The sequence below is a fragment of the Guillardia theta genome (genome assembly GCF_000315625.1).
Source record: "Guillardia theta CCMP2712 unplaced genomic scaffold GUITHscaffold_33, whole genome shotgun sequence".
NCBI lineage: Eukaryota > Cryptophyceae > Pyrenomonadales > Geminigeraceae > Guillardia > Guillardia theta.
Window position 1 is genome coordinate 242,547 of NW_005434641.1, and position 18,660 is coordinate 261,206.

General features: G+C 51.5%; 6 protein-coding genes across 6 annotated transcripts; 3 read left to right on the forward strand and 3 right to left on the reverse strand.

Moving 5' to 3' along the window:
* Window positions 1-174: 174 nt before the first annotated feature.
* Window positions 175-4,363, forward strand: GUITHDRAFT_108268 (hypothetical protein; the record flags this gene model as incomplete). The annotated part of the gene is made up of 14 exons (XM_005832742.1): window positions 175-518; window positions 569-1,169; window positions 1,220-1,597; window positions 1,666-1,785; window positions 2,027-2,066; window positions 2,127-2,694; window positions 2,778-2,864; window positions 2,913-3,072; window positions 3,124-3,195; window positions 3,246-3,527; window positions 3,569-3,729; window positions 3,916-4,093; window positions 4,178-4,228; window positions 4,274-4,363. The coding sequence occupies 14 exons, from the start codon at window positions 175-177 to the stop codon at window positions 4,361-4,363; spliced, it is 3,132 nt and encodes a 1,043-aa protein (XP_005832799.1).
* Window positions 4,364-4,691: 328 nt separating this feature from the next.
* GUITHDRAFT_138677 (hypothetical protein) lies at window positions 4,692-5,195 on the reverse strand (the record flags this gene model as incomplete). The annotated part of the gene is made up of 3 exons (XM_005832743.1): window positions 4,692-4,949; window positions 4,994-5,082; window positions 5,132-5,195. 3 exons carry the CDS (start codon window positions 5,193-5,195, stop codon window positions 4,692-4,694), a joined length of 411 nt encoding a protein of 136 aa, XP_005832800.1.
* A 3,729-nt stretch (window positions 5,196-8,924) lies between these two features.
* GUITHDRAFT_108270 (hypothetical protein) lies at window positions 8,925-9,272 on the forward strand (the record flags this gene model as incomplete). Its single annotated transcript, XM_005832744.1, has 3 exons — window positions 8,925-9,053; window positions 9,098-9,195; window positions 9,239-9,272. The coding sequence occupies 3 exons, from the start codon at window positions 8,925-8,927 to the stop codon at window positions 9,270-9,272; spliced, it is 261 nt and encodes an 86-aa protein (XP_005832801.1).
* Window positions 9,273-10,247: 975 nt separating this feature from the next.
* Window positions 10,248-12,164, reverse strand: GUITHDRAFT_58686 (hypothetical protein; the record flags this gene model as incomplete). The annotated part of the gene is made up of 2 exons (XM_005832745.1): window positions 10,248-11,146; window positions 11,813-12,164. Coding segments are annotated over 2 exons (1,251 nt in total), but the record flags the coding sequence as incomplete, so codon positions are not given.
* Window positions 12,165-16,116: 3,952 nt separating this feature from the next.
* On the forward strand, window positions 16,117-17,157 carry GUITHDRAFT_108272 (hypothetical protein; the record flags this gene model as incomplete). Its single annotated transcript, XM_005832746.1, has 1 exon — window positions 16,117-17,157. One exon carries the CDS (start codon window positions 16,117-16,119, stop codon window positions 17,155-17,157), a length of 1,041 nt encoding a protein of 346 aa, XP_005832803.1.
* A 385-nt stretch (window positions 17,158-17,542) lies between these two features.
* Window positions 17,543-18,584, reverse strand: GUITHDRAFT_108273 (hypothetical protein; the record flags this gene model as incomplete). Its single annotated transcript, XM_005832747.1, has 2 exons — window positions 17,543-18,077; window positions 18,400-18,584. 2 exons carry the CDS (start codon window positions 18,582-18,584, stop codon window positions 17,543-17,545), a joined length of 720 nt encoding a protein of 239 aa, XP_005832804.1.
* Between the last annotated feature and the right edge of the window lie 76 nt (window positions 18,585-18,660).

Sequence of the window (18,660 nt, forward strand, 5' to 3'; positions counted from 1 at the left end):
GAACTCTTCAGTCCTGCGCACTGCACCATGCGACAAGGCGTGCGAGGCCGAGGGAGGGAAGTGGAGGGAGGAGGTGAGGGAGGAGGAGGAAGGAGAGGCGGGAGCAACCAAGAGACATCAGGGGGGACTGACCTGGTCCCGGATGTCACCCCACAGAAGCCCTGGCCTCGGAAGATGCAAACACGAGCGATGGATCATGCTGATCCCAGCGCGACAACTGCCGCCATCGGTGACAGACTCTGTGCCAACAGCCCCAGCAGCAGCTCGCCAGGAGTCTTCAACGGCAGCCAGCATGATGAAAGTTGGCAGGCATTGAAGAGATCGCTACGGGTGTGCGAGCAGGAGAAGGCTATTCTAGCAGGGCAGGTGGATGGTCTGACAAGCGCACTGGAGGAAGCGAACAAGCTCTACTTGGCCACTCTCAATGACTCGAGACGCCTCAAGCACGAGCTGGAAGAAGCCTCCTATGCCAGCAGGAAAGTAGATGCTCTGACTCTGGAGCTGAACAAGTCCAAGAAGTAAGTCAGCCTTCATGTTCGACATCTCGTTCTCTGACATCTTGACGAAGATTGCTGATATCAAACATGGACACGATCGAGTCGTGGAGGGAGCAGAGTGCACAGAAAGATGAAGAGATCGACCTTTTGCGTGCTCAGATCGATGCTCTCAAGAAGAGGATGAAGAGAGAGTCTTTGGAAGAGATTTCTGCTTCTCATGTGCAGTATGATGACGTCATATCACTTGTTGAAGCGAGAGTGGACAGTCTCCTTCAGACCACCTTCCTGGCGAAACAGCGATGTGACATGATGCAGGACAAGGTTGACCGCTATGAAGCAGGCTGCGCCGGATGGAACGAGGAGAGGATGCGGCTGCGGGAAGACGTGTGCGAGCTCGAGGCCACGAATGCTTCGCTGTATCAAGAGATCGCGGCCAAGGGACTTGAGAAGAAGAAACTTGGCGAGCAGATCAAGATGATGGAATTGCAGTTAGAGACGTTGAAGGTACAGGAGGAGGAGAGTGGAAGGCAGAGGGTGGAACGGGAAAGCGAGCAAGCAGACCTTGTGCTGCAGCTGGAGGATGCAGCAGCTAAGATCGAGTTCCTTGAGAGTGTGATGGCAGAGAAGGAGGAGTGCTTAGAAGCTGCGCTCAAGACTTGCAGCGCTTCACAGGTGAACAGGAGAAGGATGACCGGTGTGGAGGATGAATGCAGCATGTGCAGGAGGCTCTCAAGGAGAACGCGAGGGCTTCACGGATGGAATGTCAGGAGCTCCGCGATCAGCTGCAGACGATGACGGGCGAGCTGGAAGCTGCGTGGGAGCGGATGAAAATGTCGATGAAGCAAGAGCAAGAGAGCAGGGAGGAGATGCGGAGGGTTGTGAAGGAGGGAGACGAACTCCGTGAGGCTCTTGCCAGGATGAGCGATGCTGAGAAGAGGATAAGAGAGTGTGCGCAGAGGATCCTTGACGAGACGATCTCGTCGCAGGGAGACTTGTCAGAGGTTGCGGAGCTCTTGCAGCTTCTCCATCGGGAACACGAGCAGCTCTTGGAGGGCGTGCGATCGGACGTGACCTGCGTCGTTGAGGAGATGTGGACGATTGTAAGCTCGTGGCCTCAGATCTATGATGGCTCCTCCTCTCCCTTCCTTGCCTGACTTGAGCATGTCAGGGTGAGCAGATGAAGAGGTTGCAACGTGACACGGAGGACATGCAGGGCGATATCGATGTGTACAATGAGCAAGTAGAAGAGCTGAACAGAAATGTTATGCAAGATGCCAAGAGAAAAGTGGTGATTGAAGAGACTGGAAGGAAGGGGAGGAGGATGAGGAGAGGGGGGAGAGTGGAGAGGAGGGAATGGGTGGAATGACCTAGAAGGCAGGAGTTGGAGGCCGCATGCAAACTTAAAGATGAAATGTACTCTCACTTGGAAGAAGAAAATCGAAGTCTCCGCCAAAGACTCTTTGATGCCATGGAGAAAGTGGCGGCAATGCAACAAGTTTCGATCTCCAACTGTCTGATAGGCTTTGCAGGAGCAGGAGCGCACCGGTGATGAGCACCTGCAAAGGACCGGTCTTGCATCCCCTCCCACGCTGCCTGCGGTTCTGCTGACAACGATCTTGCTTGTGTCAGGTAGTGTCAGGCAGCAAGTGCCTGCGAGTCAAGGCAGAGGAGCGACAAGAACTTTGAGTCATCGGGCCATCGCGTGCGAGGCCGCGGGGGACACGAGCTTGGACCTCAAGTTCGAGTCACAGGATGCGGATCAGAGCTGCTGGGACCCCTCCTGGGACCCTTCCTGGACCCTCCCCTCCACTCCTCCTGGCCTCTTGAAGCTGGGAAAGAGCACCGGAGAGTCGCTGCTCCTCTCCTCGCGTCCTATGGACTTCAACCAACGAAGTGCCGCCCACATCACCCAGGCTATGACAGGAGAAGAGCTGAGCACAGGAGCAGCAGGGGCAGGAGCAGGGAAGGAGGTAGGAGGATCGACAGGGGGGGGAGGGGCAGCAAGGGAAGAGCTGATGATGGTGATGGTGGAGGAACAGCTCCACTACTCAGAGTGCCAGTTGTCGTTCTGCGAATTAGCCATGAGCAACCTGCAGCTGGAGCTGGAGGATTTCGTGATGCATGAGAGGCTGAGAAGACAAATCGCAGAAGAAGCTCTGCAGCAGCTGGAGGCAGAAGTTGATAACTACGTGCAGAGGTGGAACAACAGGCGGAGGGATGGAAGGCTGGGCGGGGGAGGGAGGAGGGGATGGGAGCGAGGTATCGTGACTGGTCGTACAGGGCAGAGGACCTGCAACAAGACCTTGAGCGTGCAAGTGCGAGCTATCGAGAGATGAGAAGCGAGCACGAGAAGGAGAGGGAACAATGGTATGAGGAGATAATGGAGCGGAAGCAGGAGATGATGGGTTGACGAAGGTTTTCTCATGCTGAGGACGTGAATCATGGGCTGAAGATGCTTGAGCTTGTCCTGGACAAGATCGACCTGTCGTTGCTGACAGGTCAAACAAGATTGACATGCCAGAATGTCCACCAGCAGGAAAACTCGACAGAGCAAATGAAACAATTCAAGCGGCCCGTGCGCTTCTCTTGTCTTGTTGTTCCCACCATTGAAAGATCCTCTTTTCAGCCCATCCGACTTAACGCTGCCCCTTCACACGTCGTCTCCTCCTACTCGCTTGTTGTTGCTGAGCTCCAGCAGGTGTGCTCTTTCACGCTCTCCTTTCTCGTGACCTCCTCGCTCACTTGCAGGCGTTGAAGATCAGAAAGAGTTCGACCTCGACAGACTTGGAGGAACTAAGAGACCCTGCCGTTGTTCCTCCTCCACCACCACCACCTTCTGCTCCTGCCCAGCAGGACTCCAAGTGGGCATCTCCCAGCTCGACGATCGCAAGAAGGAGATCAACGAAGCTCAACGACCGCAAGGGAGATGTCAAGGGAGACGGAGAGAACTTTCAAGTCTTGATGGTGAGACTGAGGGAGATGAGCATGCTCAAAGAGAAGCTGTCTCTGTTCGCTCGATCCCTCGTACAGGTGAGGTCGGAGGCAGCAGGGAAGCTGCTGATGGGCTGCAGGACTTGACGGAGGTCTCGAGCATCGCTTGCCTCCTCTCTGACGCTCTCCTGCGAGAGCTACGTTCTCGTCCTTCACTGCAGTCTTGTCTGCAAGAGAGAAACAAGTGGAAGCAAGTCGCCAAGGAACACGAGCTGGTCTGCACAGCACAGCTTGCAAGCAGGTGATGCTGGCCTGCTGGCCTGACCCTCCATCCTGCCACCATCCCCTCCTCTCTCGCTCTCTTCCTCCTTTCTCGCTCCCTTCCTCCTCTCTCACTCCCCTCCTCTACCCCTCTCATCCTCTACCCCTCCCCACCTCTCTCCCTCCCCTCTTCTCTCGCTCTCCTCCTCTCTCACTCCCCTGCAAGGTGCGCGGTCCTCGAAGACATCTCCCACACCATCGCTTTCACCATGGACCAGCTGACCCGTCAGCTGGACATACCCAGCAGCCGCCTCAGCTACGACGAGCAGCCTTACAAGTCGCCGGAAGGTCGCGTGCGAGCGCTGCAAGCTCTCTTGCAGAGAACAGCAGAAAGTGCGAGCAAGGTGAGGAGCAGAAGCAGGGAGGAGATGGGGGCGGTGAAAGAGAGAGTGTGGATGGCGAAGTGGAAACTCGCTGACTCGCTGCAGACGGCCTTGACAGCGCTTGTGCGTGAGCTTGAACAGCAGAAGAAGATTAGAGTGAGACGCGAGAAGGGGGAGGATCAGCTTTGAGTTGCACTGCAGGAGCTCTTGTCGGACAGAGAGATGCTACTGGAGGATTTGGGTCACTTGCGTACAAAATGCGCGAATCTGGAGGTGATGTTTGCCATGTAAAGAGGGGATGGTGATGATGTGGATGGTTTGCATTTGATGAGAAGAAATTTGCCAATGATGCGCACGAACTAAACTGTTGAGGGTTGATCGCTTGTTGATGTAGGGATATCGAGACCATCTCGAGCAGTCGATCTTCTTAAACCTGGAAAGTTGTGACCGTCGATGACCTCTGATACATGTTAGATGGGATGTGAGAGACTCGCATATGTGATTAAAGATGTTGTTAAAGCTTTTTGATATTCTTGATTGATCAACTTCAACCATGTCCATGTGCCAGCTAACACCCACGGATTAAGATCTGTTCTCGACGTCTCCTTGCTCTCCCACGCTATCGATACTTGTTTTTCAGGCTCATCGCCTCCTCCTGCGCTTGGGAAGCTGCTTCCGAAAGGATGTTTGAAGGAGTCTTTCGGCAGAGGTCCACCAGAATGGTGTCGTAGGTAGGGGCAAAGGACCGCATCTTGCTGCTCGCCCACACAGTATCTCCTGGTCCCTGTCCCAACATGCGCTCTGACATGTCGCTGCTTCCCGAGTTCCGCATCCTCGCGGTCTTGGCGTCTGTCTGTCGCAGAAATCTCATCTGCACCTGCAAGTTCAAATCACCAGGATGGACGAGAGTATGTCTCTTACCCAGCTGTCTTTCTCACCAAGGAGCAGCTTGTGTATTTCTTCCAGTGGCAAGCTTTCTACGCTCTGCCCCTGAACTGAAGAGAGAATATCTTGCAAGCAATCGGCTCAGCAAACAACATGACATTGGGCAACACCTACCTCCATCTCGCACTAGCCCGCACTCATATGCGCTGCTGTCCTTGACAAAGCTAGAAACAATCATCTTGCCATCCCGAGTGGTTCGAAATACAAGACCCACACCATGCAGATTGCTTGTCCTTTCATCCCTATTGTTTTCATTTCTACCAACCACCGTCATCACCGGGACGCTATCGCGATCTCCCGTCCGAGATTCGCAGCATTGTACACAGCCAGGGTCAGAAGAAACCGAGTTGCCCATCCTAAGCAGTGAAAGCAAACTCGTTGAAGTTTTGGAGCTCAATGGAACGTAAAAATGAGCAGACACAGGCAGCAGAGACTGGAAATGCCTCAGGTGCTCGTTCAACTTCACGAATAATCTAGCCAACACAACCGTCTCACCAGCCAAAAACAATACTCTAGAGCATAAACATCGACATGGTTGGTGCAACTTCGCTTTGCCAGTCAAATTTGAAGTCTGACTTGTATGTGTAGTAGGCTCGCCGTTGCCACCCTCTATGTTTCAAGGGAATGCTCGTTTCCTGTTGACCGTTCCCCTCTTCAGTGACGACTTGGAGATACTTGCAGGCTTGCAAGCATTCGCTCTTATCTCGTTTTCTTGATCTTGTATTCTCCTCCTCTCCTCTCCTCTCCTCTCCTCTCCTCTCCTCTCCTCTCCTCTCCTCTCCTCTCCTCTCCTCTCCTCTCTTATGCTCTATACCCTGCGCTTGGCATGCTGCATCGAAGCCCTTCCGCACACGCCCACCCCACTTACCTTCGGATCCGCACCCTCACGCTGAACTACCCACTTTGCATATTGAAAACATTTGATCAAAGACTAGGTGGGTAGTAGTACCCACCCCGTCAGTTTCTGCACGACTCTCTGAACTTCGAAGTCTTCAGTCCGACATTCGGATCATCGGATCGGAGACTCGCAGTGCCGGGCCGGCGGCCGGGCCGCCCGGCGGGTCACCGGGAGTCGCAGTGATCACCGGGCCGTGCCACTGCGGCGTCGGAGCCGCGCGCACTGGCACTGCGGCCCGCCGCAGGACTCCGTCCCCGGGGCCCGGGAGTCCGACACAGTACTGATCGGGGGGGGCGCCTTGCCACTGAGGCAAAGACGGCCTGGCGGGCGGCCCCGAGGGCCGGCCGGCCCGGCTCTCGCGGCGGGGAGTCCTGATTGTCCTCGTACTGAGTTTTAACTTAACTTTGAGTAAAGATATCCAAGACTTGACCGTCACATCTTTACTCAAAGTTAAGTTAAAACTCAGTACTTTACGGAAACAGGGGTGAACAAGGTGGGGTGGTATCGAGAGAAAGGATATGCGCTGGATATGGGGGGTACATGGACCTTGTTGTAATACTACCACTACTATACTATGCTACCCCATCACCCCTAGCAGCCTCTAGCCCAATGGACGTCGGATGACACCACCCTACCTTCCAACAACACCCACGCACGCGACCCACCCCCCAGAAACCTTTCGAACTCCTTTCTTTCTCCACCGGCAGTTTCTCGGTGTGTACCACCCTACCCTTTTTACTATATGAGTTCAATGGGACCACCGGTAGTAATTGAGTCTACCACCCTACATCATTTTCTTGGCTCCTACCCTACCGTGGTTTCCCTCCAGGAACAATGGTAAACCCACCCCTTCTGCATGTGATTTCTCAGCGAGACACTACCCCCCATTGCATATCATTATCGTCCTACCCCCCATTTCGACTTCTTGTTTCATTTTATCTACCCCTCCCGTTCTATGAGAAAGGTACCACCTACCCTTCCCACAGCATCTCTCCCCTCACATTCAATGGCTTGGCACGGGGAAGCGAAGTTGCCATCATCAATGCTCTCACATGAAAGTAGCTGCTTAGGCATGTAGTGAACGCGGTGGATCAGATGAGCTCATTCTTTTACTCCTTCTCATTTGGTTTGAGATATGTGCTTTTCCTGCAGGGGTCTCTGACATCTGTCTGTTATGTTCGCACAGTCATGTCCAGGAACACTCCATGATTTGAGATTTGTTCCAAACATCCAGCTGTTGCATAATTGTTATGATAGCGTTCAACTTGACAAATTAGACAGCACACCTATAACACAAACGATTGAAACCTTAGATATGTTATTCTGTGCGATATTGTGTGAATTTAGTGGGCTCGTACTTGTGAAATTGTTTTGATATGTTGTAGTCCATCACAAGTACAACAGATGGAGTTTGTTTATAGGGAATGATGCCATGATGGTCTAAGCAAGAAGCATGAAGTTGATTCAATGTGCAGGTCTGAGACACTCACAAGACCTTCCAAGACTCTTGAAACAGATTACATCAGCGAAAGGAAATGAACAACAACAATGTCAGAACAGGGCAGTTTACACCACATTCTCCCTTGCAGACACCGAACAATCAAGGCGGACACGCTAAAGAACTCTTTACTCATGCGGCTTCTTCCGTCACAAGACTGTATCGTTCCCCCGATCGCTCGCATTTTGCCCTTGCAGCGAATGCCGTAACTGCCTTGTACCGTGAAGGTGAAATGGAAATGAACCGATCGTACAACAGAGGGTACGTAGATCACAATTTGACTTGCAGCATAATAATCTGATTTCTCGGTAGGGCAAGGGACAGCTTGCGTGAATGTTTGGAATGGGTGATGAGACAGGGGCCGTACATCGATAGTTCGCAGATGACGCACTTGCTCAAGCAGCAGATTGCACTCTATTCAAGCAAAGTGTTTGATTCTGAACAAGTTAACAGCAACCTACTTTCAGCTGATGATCCTGATTTTGATGAATCCAACGAAGAACCTCGGGAGACAATCTTGAGAAGGGCAGTGGATGAAATACCAGCTGAATTCCAAAGAAAACGTCGCATTGATGATGATCTTGAATTTGATGAAACCCTGAGCCAACAACTTCCACAGTTATGGCCCAGAAAACTTGCCCGGCGGTGATGGATTGGATGATATTTCGAAGCATTACAAAGGCTTGTATGATTTGCAAGGTATTTATTTTAGATTAGCATCACGACAAATACAAAAAAAATTTACTTGGATTGGTCTGAATTTCTTTCTTTGGCTGTGATTGCACCACAACTCTGACCTGCGACTGCGTCTGTTACTACGCACTTGAACATTTCCGCCATTGCAAAACTCAACTGCTACTCCAGGGGGTAAATTGCAGTAAAAGTAGGGGGTGGGTAGCAACCTCTATTTTGGGGGGATGGCGCACCGGTGCGATGAGCGGTTGAGACGGAGTGAGAAAGAAGTTACAGGTGAAGCAGAAGAGGTTGAAGGCAGGAACTAGATGGGATGAGAAGATTCTGCTTCTACAGTTAGCACTTGAGTAGCAGAGATGGTGTTGTGGAGAAGAAAGCGAAGGTTGGACACTACCCCTAACACAACACCAGAGGTCAAGGGAAGTCGAGATGAGCTAAAGACGCAGCAGATACGATCATCTCATAACTAGTTGACAGCAGCATGATAGTGAGAGAACACACGGGTGCTCCGTGAGTCTGCGGTCCAAACTCACAACTTCGATCTACAGGAAGACTGTTGAGCTGCCTAAAACATTACATTTGATGTAGGCTTAACGAAGGCATATTTTTGTTTCACTTTTGAGAAGGGATGTGAGACCTTAGCAAAAAGATCATTCTGCTGCAGGACAGTTTGCTGGAAGTCAAGAAAGGAGTTTGCGTTGTGTTTGAATCTGCCTAAGCTGCTTGTCTAATGTCATAACAAGGAGGAGACAACCTTCCGATTTAAATCATGATCACTTTTCTTGACTGCTCTGGGCCTGATGATTTCCTCTCAGGAAATGTTCCAGTTGATCCAATCCTTCCATCACCTGAGACAATCACTGGAGGCTACTTATGTGCATCCTGCTGATGAGGGTTACATCGGAGCAGAGGAGAATTGGGAGTATGTGAACAAGTACGTTCAACCTGTAAGTTTTTTTCGTCTCCACGTGTTGTCTCTGAATTGCAACAGTGCTATGCTCCCACCTGGTCGGAGGCTACCACTGAACCGTGCTCTTGGACGCCGGTCATCCCTACAAGTGCATCTGACTTCCACTGGGCTGGCTACAGGTCTTGTTCGTCTGCCTTCATCTCCTGCCTGACCCTGCAGCAGGTCCAGCACTCAGACTGGGCCGATGATGAACTGAAGAGGGAAAGACGTTGAGAAGCTTCAACGGGCCTCGGACCCGAATTTTTGTTTTATTAAAAGCCGATAGGGAGAGTGCGTGTGAGAGACAGCGAAGAAGAGAAGGGGAGGGGAGGAGAGAGAAAAAAGGAGGGCAGAGAAGAGAGACGGAGACAGAGAAGAGAGACAGAGACAGAGACAGAGACAGGAATGCGAGGACAGTGAGACACAAGCAGGTTCAAGGTTTAACTTCCTTGCTTGTCGTTTGTTCGGAAAGTGAAGCTTGACTGTCTGAGGCTGTACAGTCTCAGTGAAGACAGGAATGCGAGGACAGTGAGACACAAGCAGGTTCAAGGTTTAACTTCCTTGCTTGTCGTTTGTTCGGAAAGTGAAGCTTGACTGTCTGAGGCTGCGCAGTCTCAGTGAAGAGTGGATGTCACTCTGCTTCTCAGGAGCTAGCCAGTGTTTCCCTTGACCAACCTCCCTGCTGAATTCTCTTGAGATATGTCAGGATCGTATCGACTGCTCCGTCATTCGCGACGTACCGAAACTCCACCTGCACTCTGCCCTGCGCTTGCATCCCGTTGTCGTCAGTGCCTTGTAGGGCATGCCACGAAGAGGCTTCTGCTGACGGATCCGTAACACTCCACTGATCGAGTTGCTGCGGGGAGAGTTGGATGCGGAAAGATCCCATGAAATCATCCGTGCCGTCAAGGTCCCAGTCATACACGGAGAAACGCATATCTTGATGAGCTAGGCGATGGTCAACCTCGATGAGGTAGGTTTGCTTCCATACTGGATTCAACGTGCCTCGGGCCACATGCGTGCGGAAAGTTTTGTCGGAGATCTCAATGGTCACGAAAGGGTCGCTCAGCCCTCGGAGGCCATCCATGCGCGCTAGGTCTTCACCCCTGATGAGCTTTACGAAGAGGGTTCCTGAAATCTCGCCAGGCTCCGGGTCGACGACATTCTTCATGGCGCGATGGAGGTCCCAAGGGTTCGACTGCAACTTGATCGACTGCAGGTTGGAGCATCTCGACAGGTCCAACGGCAGCGCTGACAGCTGGTTGCGTCCAAGGTCAAGCTCTCGCAGATTCTCCATGAGTCCAAGAACAGGTGAAAAACAGGGGGGAAACGGCGGGAAAAACTTCAGCGAATTGTCTGCAAGCAGTAGATGTCGAAGCCTTGTTAAGAATCTGATTTCAGGCGCGATTGCAGAGAGATGGTTCTGAGATATGTCAAGCATGGTCAAGTTGGTCAAACTTTGAACTTCTGAGGGGATGCAACGTATAAAGTTTCTAGACAGATTTACACTTTCAAGCATGTTCAGAAAGCAGATCTTCTCATCGAAGACCTTGAGGTTGTTGCTCTCCAAATTCAAGACTCTCAAGGAAACCATGGCTTGAATAGAAGGAGGCACCGTTTCTAATAAGTTCTGGCTCAAGTTGATTTCCTTCATGGCAGGAAATTTCAACAAGTTTGAGGGGATGATCTTCAGTTGGTTTGAAGTTGCAGTCAGAGTTTCAAGTTCGAGGCACAGTGACAATGTCTTAGGAATGGTTAGTAAGCGATTCGAGTTCAAATTAATTCTCTTGAGCCTCGCCATGGATCGAAATGAATCTGAGACGTCTCTGAGATTGTTATACGAGAGTTCAAGCTCCCAAAGCGACGAGACTTTTGAAAATGATTGAGGAAGCTGAGATATCTGATTGTACGTCAGGACTAAAATTCGCAAGTTCATCAGGTCCGAGAAAGTGTCAGGGAGGCTTTGGATGTTGTTCTGTCTGAGGTTCAAACTTGATAGATCGATAAGCCTACCCATCGTTGCTGGCACAAACTCAAGATTGTTCACTGAGAGGTCGAGCCTGCGGAGGGATGACAACTTGGCAATGTCTTCTGGGATCGACCTGATCATGTTGTTCGAAAGTGAAAGCGACGTCAATCGCATCGACAGTATGCATTCGGGTACATCCCTCAACAAGTTGTCGTCAAGAATCAACTCGAGCAGTTTTCCGAACCCCTTGGCGCGCGGCAGACTCTTCAACCCCAGGGATCGAAGGTGCAACACTCGAGATCTCTTCCAAACAGCATTCACCGTCAGCAAGTAAGACTTGATCACTTCGAAGCTCTGCTTCAAGATCTCTGGTGGAGGATTCTTGATGTGGTTACCGGTGAGCCTCAACTCCTGGAGTGAAGACAAAGCACATAAGACTTGGATGGGAAGACCGTCGTCTGTAATCTTGTTCTCTGTGAAAGACACTTGTTTCAGCCACCTCGCATTCTTGATGGACTTTGGGATTCTGCTCAACAAATTTCGATCGAGTACAAGAGCGTCCAGACCAATCAAGTCAAAGATGGAGTCCGGTATCTCTTCTACCTTATTGTCTGACAAATCTATTGACTTGATGAATTTTTTCTGCAGAACTGAATGTGGGAACTCGCGTACATTGAAGCCGCACAATCGGAGTTGATTAGAATGAATGCTATGCAAACTTGCAAGAAATGACAACAAATATGCTAGTCCATCAGAACCCCTCTTGTAACATTCGCTCATAATTTCACTGGGAGGGGATAGATAAGGATTATTCTGCAGTCGGATTTCTTTCAAAGAAGTCAAGAAAATGAAGTGGGTTGGCAGTGCCTCCAACATATTATCTTCTAGAGTCATTTGTCGAACACGATCAAGCTGACCGATAGTTGAAGGGAGAGAGCGCAACTTGTTCTGATGAAGCCAAAGAATCTCCAACTGCCTGAGCTTGTATATTTCAGGCAAGAGATTTTTGAGTTGGTTTTGATGAGACTTGAGCACTGTAAGATTGGTCAGGTTGAAGAATTGTAACGGAAGACCAGAAATCTGATTGCACGAAATGTTAAGGCTTGTGACAGAAGTGAATTCATCAATTTTTGTCTGGAGACCATGAGGGAGCTTTGAGAGTTTCACTTTCAAATCTAAGTGCAACGTCAATGTGCAACACAAGAATCAAAGGTTAGACCTGAGAAATCAAGAGTCTGGTGCTTTCGCAGCACAAACTCTTGCAGTTTAAGATCCACCTCATTGGAATCTTGTTTTTCCGCATGCATGTTGAGGACTTCAGATTCAGTAAATGTGAGATCACTTTTGCCTCGTTGTCGTGTCAACCTCTCGTTTTCGAGTATCCTTTTTCGCCCCATGACTGTCGTTGACTCATGAAACTCCTCCAGTAGACTACTTCTTATCTCTGCAACGAGCTTGCGCTTTGAGAAATTCGTTACAAGATCTTTCATATATCGCCTCTTAAAAAGAAGGGCTTGCTTGACCACATTCTCTTCCTCTTCTTGCATCAGTTCGATCCACAGTCTATATTCTCTCCATGTTCGTTGAATCTTGATGCATGCTTCACTTTTCTTCTTAGTCTGGAAAAGATGTGCAAGTTTTCTTATTCTATTTGATCTGAAGATTGTTTGCACGCGTATGGCAGCTTGCTCTCGCGCAAGGAAGTCTTTCAAAAAGGCTCTTCTCAAGCTGAACCTCTTCAAGAATTCTCCAACTAAGCTCATCGCATTCAGTCGTTTTATGGAATCTGTTTCGACAAGCATCCTAGCAGAAATCTTCTTCCTCCACCAGGTTTGTACGCTTCTAGCAGCCTGAGACCTGACAACATGTTGATTTCGCTGCAAATGCAAGTAAGGGAGTTATATCACTGAGAGATCAAGTCACCAGCTTGTCGTTCCTGAGGCTTCTTCTCTCTCTCATCCCACGGAAAGCTGCTTCGATCACGCTCGCTGCCTGGTCGAGGGTTGACCTACTCCTAACCCAACCAACTGTAACTTTCCTTTCGCCAACCTCCCTCATCGACCGCTGCTGCTCATGTACATGTTTCTTGTCCCAGAAATTCGTCGCAATGTCTGGTTGAAATTTGATCACAGCATGTGACGATCTGCCGACAACGTCGTTGTCGACTCTTGTCAAGGTGCCAGCAAGCTCTTGCAGCCTAGTTCGGATTCTCTGCTGCTGCTCCATCGGTCTACAAACTCACCATCAACATCATCCTGGAGGGCGTTGGATAGTTCTGACGGTAGTAACCTCAATCAGAGCGGAGAGGGGAGGGAGCATGGAGCAGAAGCAGATGTATGCATCAAGTCTTCTGGACTCTCCTGCCTTGCTTCGGACTCCTCACTTGGAGGGAAAGGAGGAGGAGAGGGGAGGGCAAGGGAATGAGGGTAGGGCAGCAATATGGCAGGTTGAAGGCCCTGCCCCCTAGTGCAATTTACTCAACTTTAAAACTCAGAGGAAGACAAGACATAGTCTCTCAGCTCAGGAGAGTAGAGGAGGCTAGAGGAGTCTCTCACCTACTCGCGGTCAAGGTTTCCTCGCATACCGCAATCTGGTCTGATACTATGTATCAGTCTCTCCTGTCACTATCAGTCTCTCCTGTCACTATCCGTCTCTGCCTAGCAGTCTCTGTCTATCAGTCTGGGTCAGCTATCTATGTTCTCTGTCTATCAGTCTGGGTCAGCTATCTATGTTCTCTTCCCCCTCGTCCCTTGCGCGCATCAGAGGAAACTCTGACATGGCGCTTTGCAATTCATGCACCGAGAGTGTAGAACCTTTCAGTTCAGAGGCAGAAATGCTTTTGCAAGCTTGTCAGAGTCTGATCAAACAAGCGAGGCTGTCAGATGTCAGACTAGAACAGAAAGTAAGCCCCCACAATCGCAAAAAAGGGGCAAGGGGAACACACACATGATGGCATATGTACGTACGTGCATCTCAATTTGTGTCGACCAGCCATCAAAAAGTTGCATTGCAATGTAACAACAAAAAACAAAACCTTGAAGTAACTGTATTGGACGGGGGAAATCAAACAATCCAGAAAGTTCGTTGTCGTCACAACGTGTTTTTTCGACAATTGTTCCATGAAACGTTTCTGTTGGGATTTTGTCAGCACGGCGCTTCACAATCGTAAAGTCAGTTTTGCCTTCGGAAAGTGAGAATGACAGACAAGGTTGTCCATCGTGTCGATAAACAGCAATACAAAGCCTCGAGATCTTGATAGACTCACAGTCCGATCACCGCAAGTCTCTCAAGTCTTTCGGGATCTAGCATACACTGAATTCACCCTCTCTGCCTGACTGACTGACTGACTGACTGCCTGACTGACTGACTGACTGACTGACTGCCTGACTGACTGACTGACTGACTGACTGACTGACTGACTGCCAATGTTTTCTTTCTATCTCTCCCTAACACCCTTGCTCCCTCTCACCCTCTCTTTCTCTCCCTCACTCCCTCGCTCCCTCCCTCTCTCACCCTCGCTCGCATGCTCGTCTCCCTCTCTCTTTCTGACTCCCTCGCTCCCTCCTTCCCTCCCTCCTTCCCTCCCTCTCTCCCTCCTTCCTTCCCTCCCTCTCTCCCTCCCTTCCTCCCTCCCTCTCTCCCTCCCTTCCTCCCTCCCTCTCTCCCTCCCTTCCTCCCTCCCTCTCTCCCTCCCTTCCTCCCTCCCTCCCTCTCTTCGTCTCTAACTCTCTTTCTCTCTTGACTCTTTTGTTTGCCTCCTCCCTCTGCTCACAAAGTCCCGAATCCCTTGCTGCTTCATGCTTCGAGAAACTTTTTCTCCCCTGCTGCCTCCTGTCAGCACCTCGGTCACCTGTCCTTCTCTTCTACTCTCCTCACTCTCCCCTTTCCCTGTTCTCTCATTCTCTCTGTCCTTTCTCTTGCTCTAGATTTCCCTTTCTATCTCTGTGTTTCTCCACCCTGTTGTTGCTCTGTTTGATATTTCTTCTCCATTTTCCTAGTCTCCAACCTCGTTCCCTCCTTCCTGGATTACCTCCATCACCTCCAAATCCTCCAACCACCAATTACTCTTATCTTTTCGCATCATCTACTCTCAATCCATTGTTCAACCCCTTCCTGTTCTTTGCCTTCCGTGACTTCTCTTTCACTCCGCAACTCTATCGCTTTACAATCTTTCTCTTCCCCTGACTTTCTCATTATCTTCCATCCCAGTCATTTTCCCTACACGAATCTCGCTCAGTTCTCCACTTTTTTCTCTACTTTTTCCTTCTGTTGGTTCAAATTAATTGCACAGACGCATCAGAGTCAATTATGTTTTCAACCGATCCTTCCATCTTGAAGTTGCAGCATTACAATGATTCTGATCGTAGAAGTACAAATCGATGCATGCGGACTGATTATTTGGATTACCGTCCTGTAGAAGGCAAGACTCCTAGAAGGGTCTCTATTCAGTTCGTTTGAGGATATACAGCATGCTGTTGGCTCCATTAAGCCTCCGTGACCGGCCAGTGAGCTACTTGTCAGGGCGAGCAGAAAGCTGGTCCCGATGATCCCAAGAAGGGATCTCGGAGCTTCAAAGCTGATGCCACATGTTGAAGCTGATGTCACATGTTGAAGCTGATGTCACATGTTGAAGCTGATGTCACATGTTGAAGCTGATGTCACATGTTGAAGCTGATGTCACATGTTGAAGCTGATGTCACATGTTGAAGCTGATGTCACATGTTGAAGCTGATGTCACATGTTGAAGCTGATGTCACATGTTGAAGCTGATGTCACATGTTGAAGCTGATGTCACATGTTGAAGCTGATGTCACATGTTGAAGCTGATGTCACATGTTGAAGCTGATGTCACATGTTGAAGCTGATGTCACATGTTGAAGGCCTCACACGATGACCAGCAGCAGCGTGAGAGGCATGAGGCCGACTTTCTCCGGCATAAGCCAGGCCTTGTTGGCCCTTTTTTCTTTCTTTCTTTTACACATCGAGATGCGCCTGATTAATTGGGTCGGGTGGGGGAAGTAGGGGTACTAGAGGTTGGCGCTGACAGGGGTGGTGGGGGCTTTCCATCTTTTTAACTGAACAGCAAGCAATAATGGCATGGAGGAAGACCAAGGAGGGAAAAAGCCAAAGAGCGAAGACAAGGAGACCTGATATCAGGCGAGCGACGCGAGTAGTTGCCCAAGGCGAGCACCAACAGCTCCCCAACACCGGCACTACCGGCCCTGAGCTGTGCCCACACGCTCTCAACATCCTTCCAGCGGTTTGGTTTGTCCCCGGCGTGGCTTCATACGCACCCAGCAAGCCTGGAGATGAAGTGATGTTGGACTGGGACTATCAGACCGACGAGACAAGTCAGAGAGATGCACGCTCTTGCCATCCCGCATCGATAGCCCTTCCGTTGAACCCGTTTCAAGCTCACTCGAGCCAAGTGGTACAGCGTCTCCTTGAGATGCAAGAGACAGCCACATCCCCGCACAAGGAAAGCATCGCAAGACATCCAGAACCCTTGCGCAAGCTGCTATCCTCCAGCAGCCCCTCCCCATCTGATCGATCTCAAGATGTCGTAAACAAGTTATCGAGCTCGGGCTCAGAAGACTCGGCGTACGGAAGCGCTCTGTCGTCGGACGAGGGGGTGGGCGTGGGGACGGAGAGCCAGAGCGATGCTGAGCCCCAGCCATACGAGTACGACGACGGCAACAGCGAGCTCTTCGCCCATGTCACCCTCAGACGAAAGCATCATGAGGACCTCCGCACCAGAGACAGCGTCATGCTCGACAGCACGACCGTCACCAGCTACTTCCACATGCGCCAGAGCGAGGCGGCGGCGGCGTTCGGGATCTCGCTGACGGCCTTCAAGGCCGCATGCAGGAAGCTCGGCATCCAGAGGTGGCCGTACATGCGACAGAAGGCGGCTGCTTCCGCCCAGACCGCCATGACAGACCCAGACCAGGAGGCCGGCGGGGCGCGTGGGAGGAGGCGCGACCGGCGGGTCACGACGGGCCCAGGCGCTGGGGCGGAGCAGGAGCAGGCAGGCAGGGCTCGATGGGACGGCAGCCTTGAGGACCTGATGGAGGAGGCGCTGGAGCATTGCACCCGGAAGGAAGAGGGGCAGTTTATAGCAGAGGGCAAGTGAAGGCGTCCGTCAGCCTTTCACTCAGAGTCTACGTCTACGCCTGCCTGTCCCTGACGCCCGACGCATGCCTCCCTCTCTATCTGGGCCCGCGCCCTCCTCGTCCGCCTACATCGAGAGCACTCCGGAGTCCACAGGGAGCCTCCCCGGCGGCCCGCGAGAGGTCCTCTCAGCGCGGCGATGGCATGCTGGGGCTCATCTCGACGTGGCCATCCTGCAGCCATGTCCTCCTGGGGCCTGAGGTACCTCCCCCTATACGACCGGGCTGCTTGTCCTGGCTCCTCCGCCTCCCCTTGTCCCTCCCTGCGGGGGCCTCCGCATACCCTTTTGCTTCCGATCCGTCGTCGTCCCGTACGACCTGCTCCGTTTCCTCCCTCCCCCCTCCCGTCTAGCCCTGCCCCTCCCCACCATACCTCGTCAGGTCTGCTTCGACCTTGTTCGGGCAAGCCCGTCTCAGCTCCTCTAGCGCGTCGTGTAGCTCCTTGGCGTCCGCGCAATGCCTCTCCGACATCCTGTACCTCCGTCCCTCTGACGGCGCCTCGCACACGAAGCTCGCGCACGTCCTGGGCGACGGCGCTTGTCTCGGCCGCCTCAGCGCTCCCTGTATAGACCGCCCGAGACTGCCCGACGCCGGCGCATGCCCGTCGTAAAGCAGCTCGTCCAGCGCCTCGACCCCCTTGCCGGTCGCGATCTCGTTGTAGTCGAGGCACACGTAGCTCCTCTTGTCTAGGCGTCGGAGCTGCGCTGCTAAGTCGAGCGCGCTCGTGCGGAGGGTCTTGGCCTGCACGTTCCAGGGGCGGAAGCGACGCTTGATGGTGCAAGAGCATAGGATGCTGAGAGCGTCTCGGAACAGCACGACCACCTCGAGAGTCTTTGCCAGCCAGGTAGAGGACGTGACCAAGCTTATCGAAGTCTCCGTCCATCTGAGCAGGAGCGTGTGTCCAGATGATCTGCCAGTCCTTGTCTTGGCATGGCAGTCGTTGTTGCTGCGTCGAAGATTTTTTGCTGCAGGATATCAAACTGTTGTTCCTGTTTTTATCTTTGGTTTGGGGTTTGAGAAATCATGACAACTGCCAGTATTTTCTTCGGAGAATCTTCTATCCTTGGTATATCCAATCGTTTTGTTTTTTTCGACATTCTATCCTTTCTCCCTAGGATAGTATTCTTTCTCTTTCTTGTTGTAATGTATGATATATATCATCCAAGAGGGAAATGGTACTTGGAAGGATTCGGTCCGTTGGTTACCCTAGAGCTGCGAAGGGGAAGTAGAAGGACAGAGGGTTGACATGGACTGCTTGCTGTGTAGAGGTGATGGTTCCACAGGGGAAGGAGGACAGCAAGTGGGCGTTCAGCCTGGCAGTGGGAATAAACACGAGGGGTGGTAATCCCCCGAAAGCAAGGGTAGTCGCTCCAAAGGGTGCAGGGGGCATTGCGCCGATGAGATACGGGAGTCGCCCGCAAGCAGGAGGAGGAAGGGATGCAAGAACACAGTGAGGGTGGTCATGA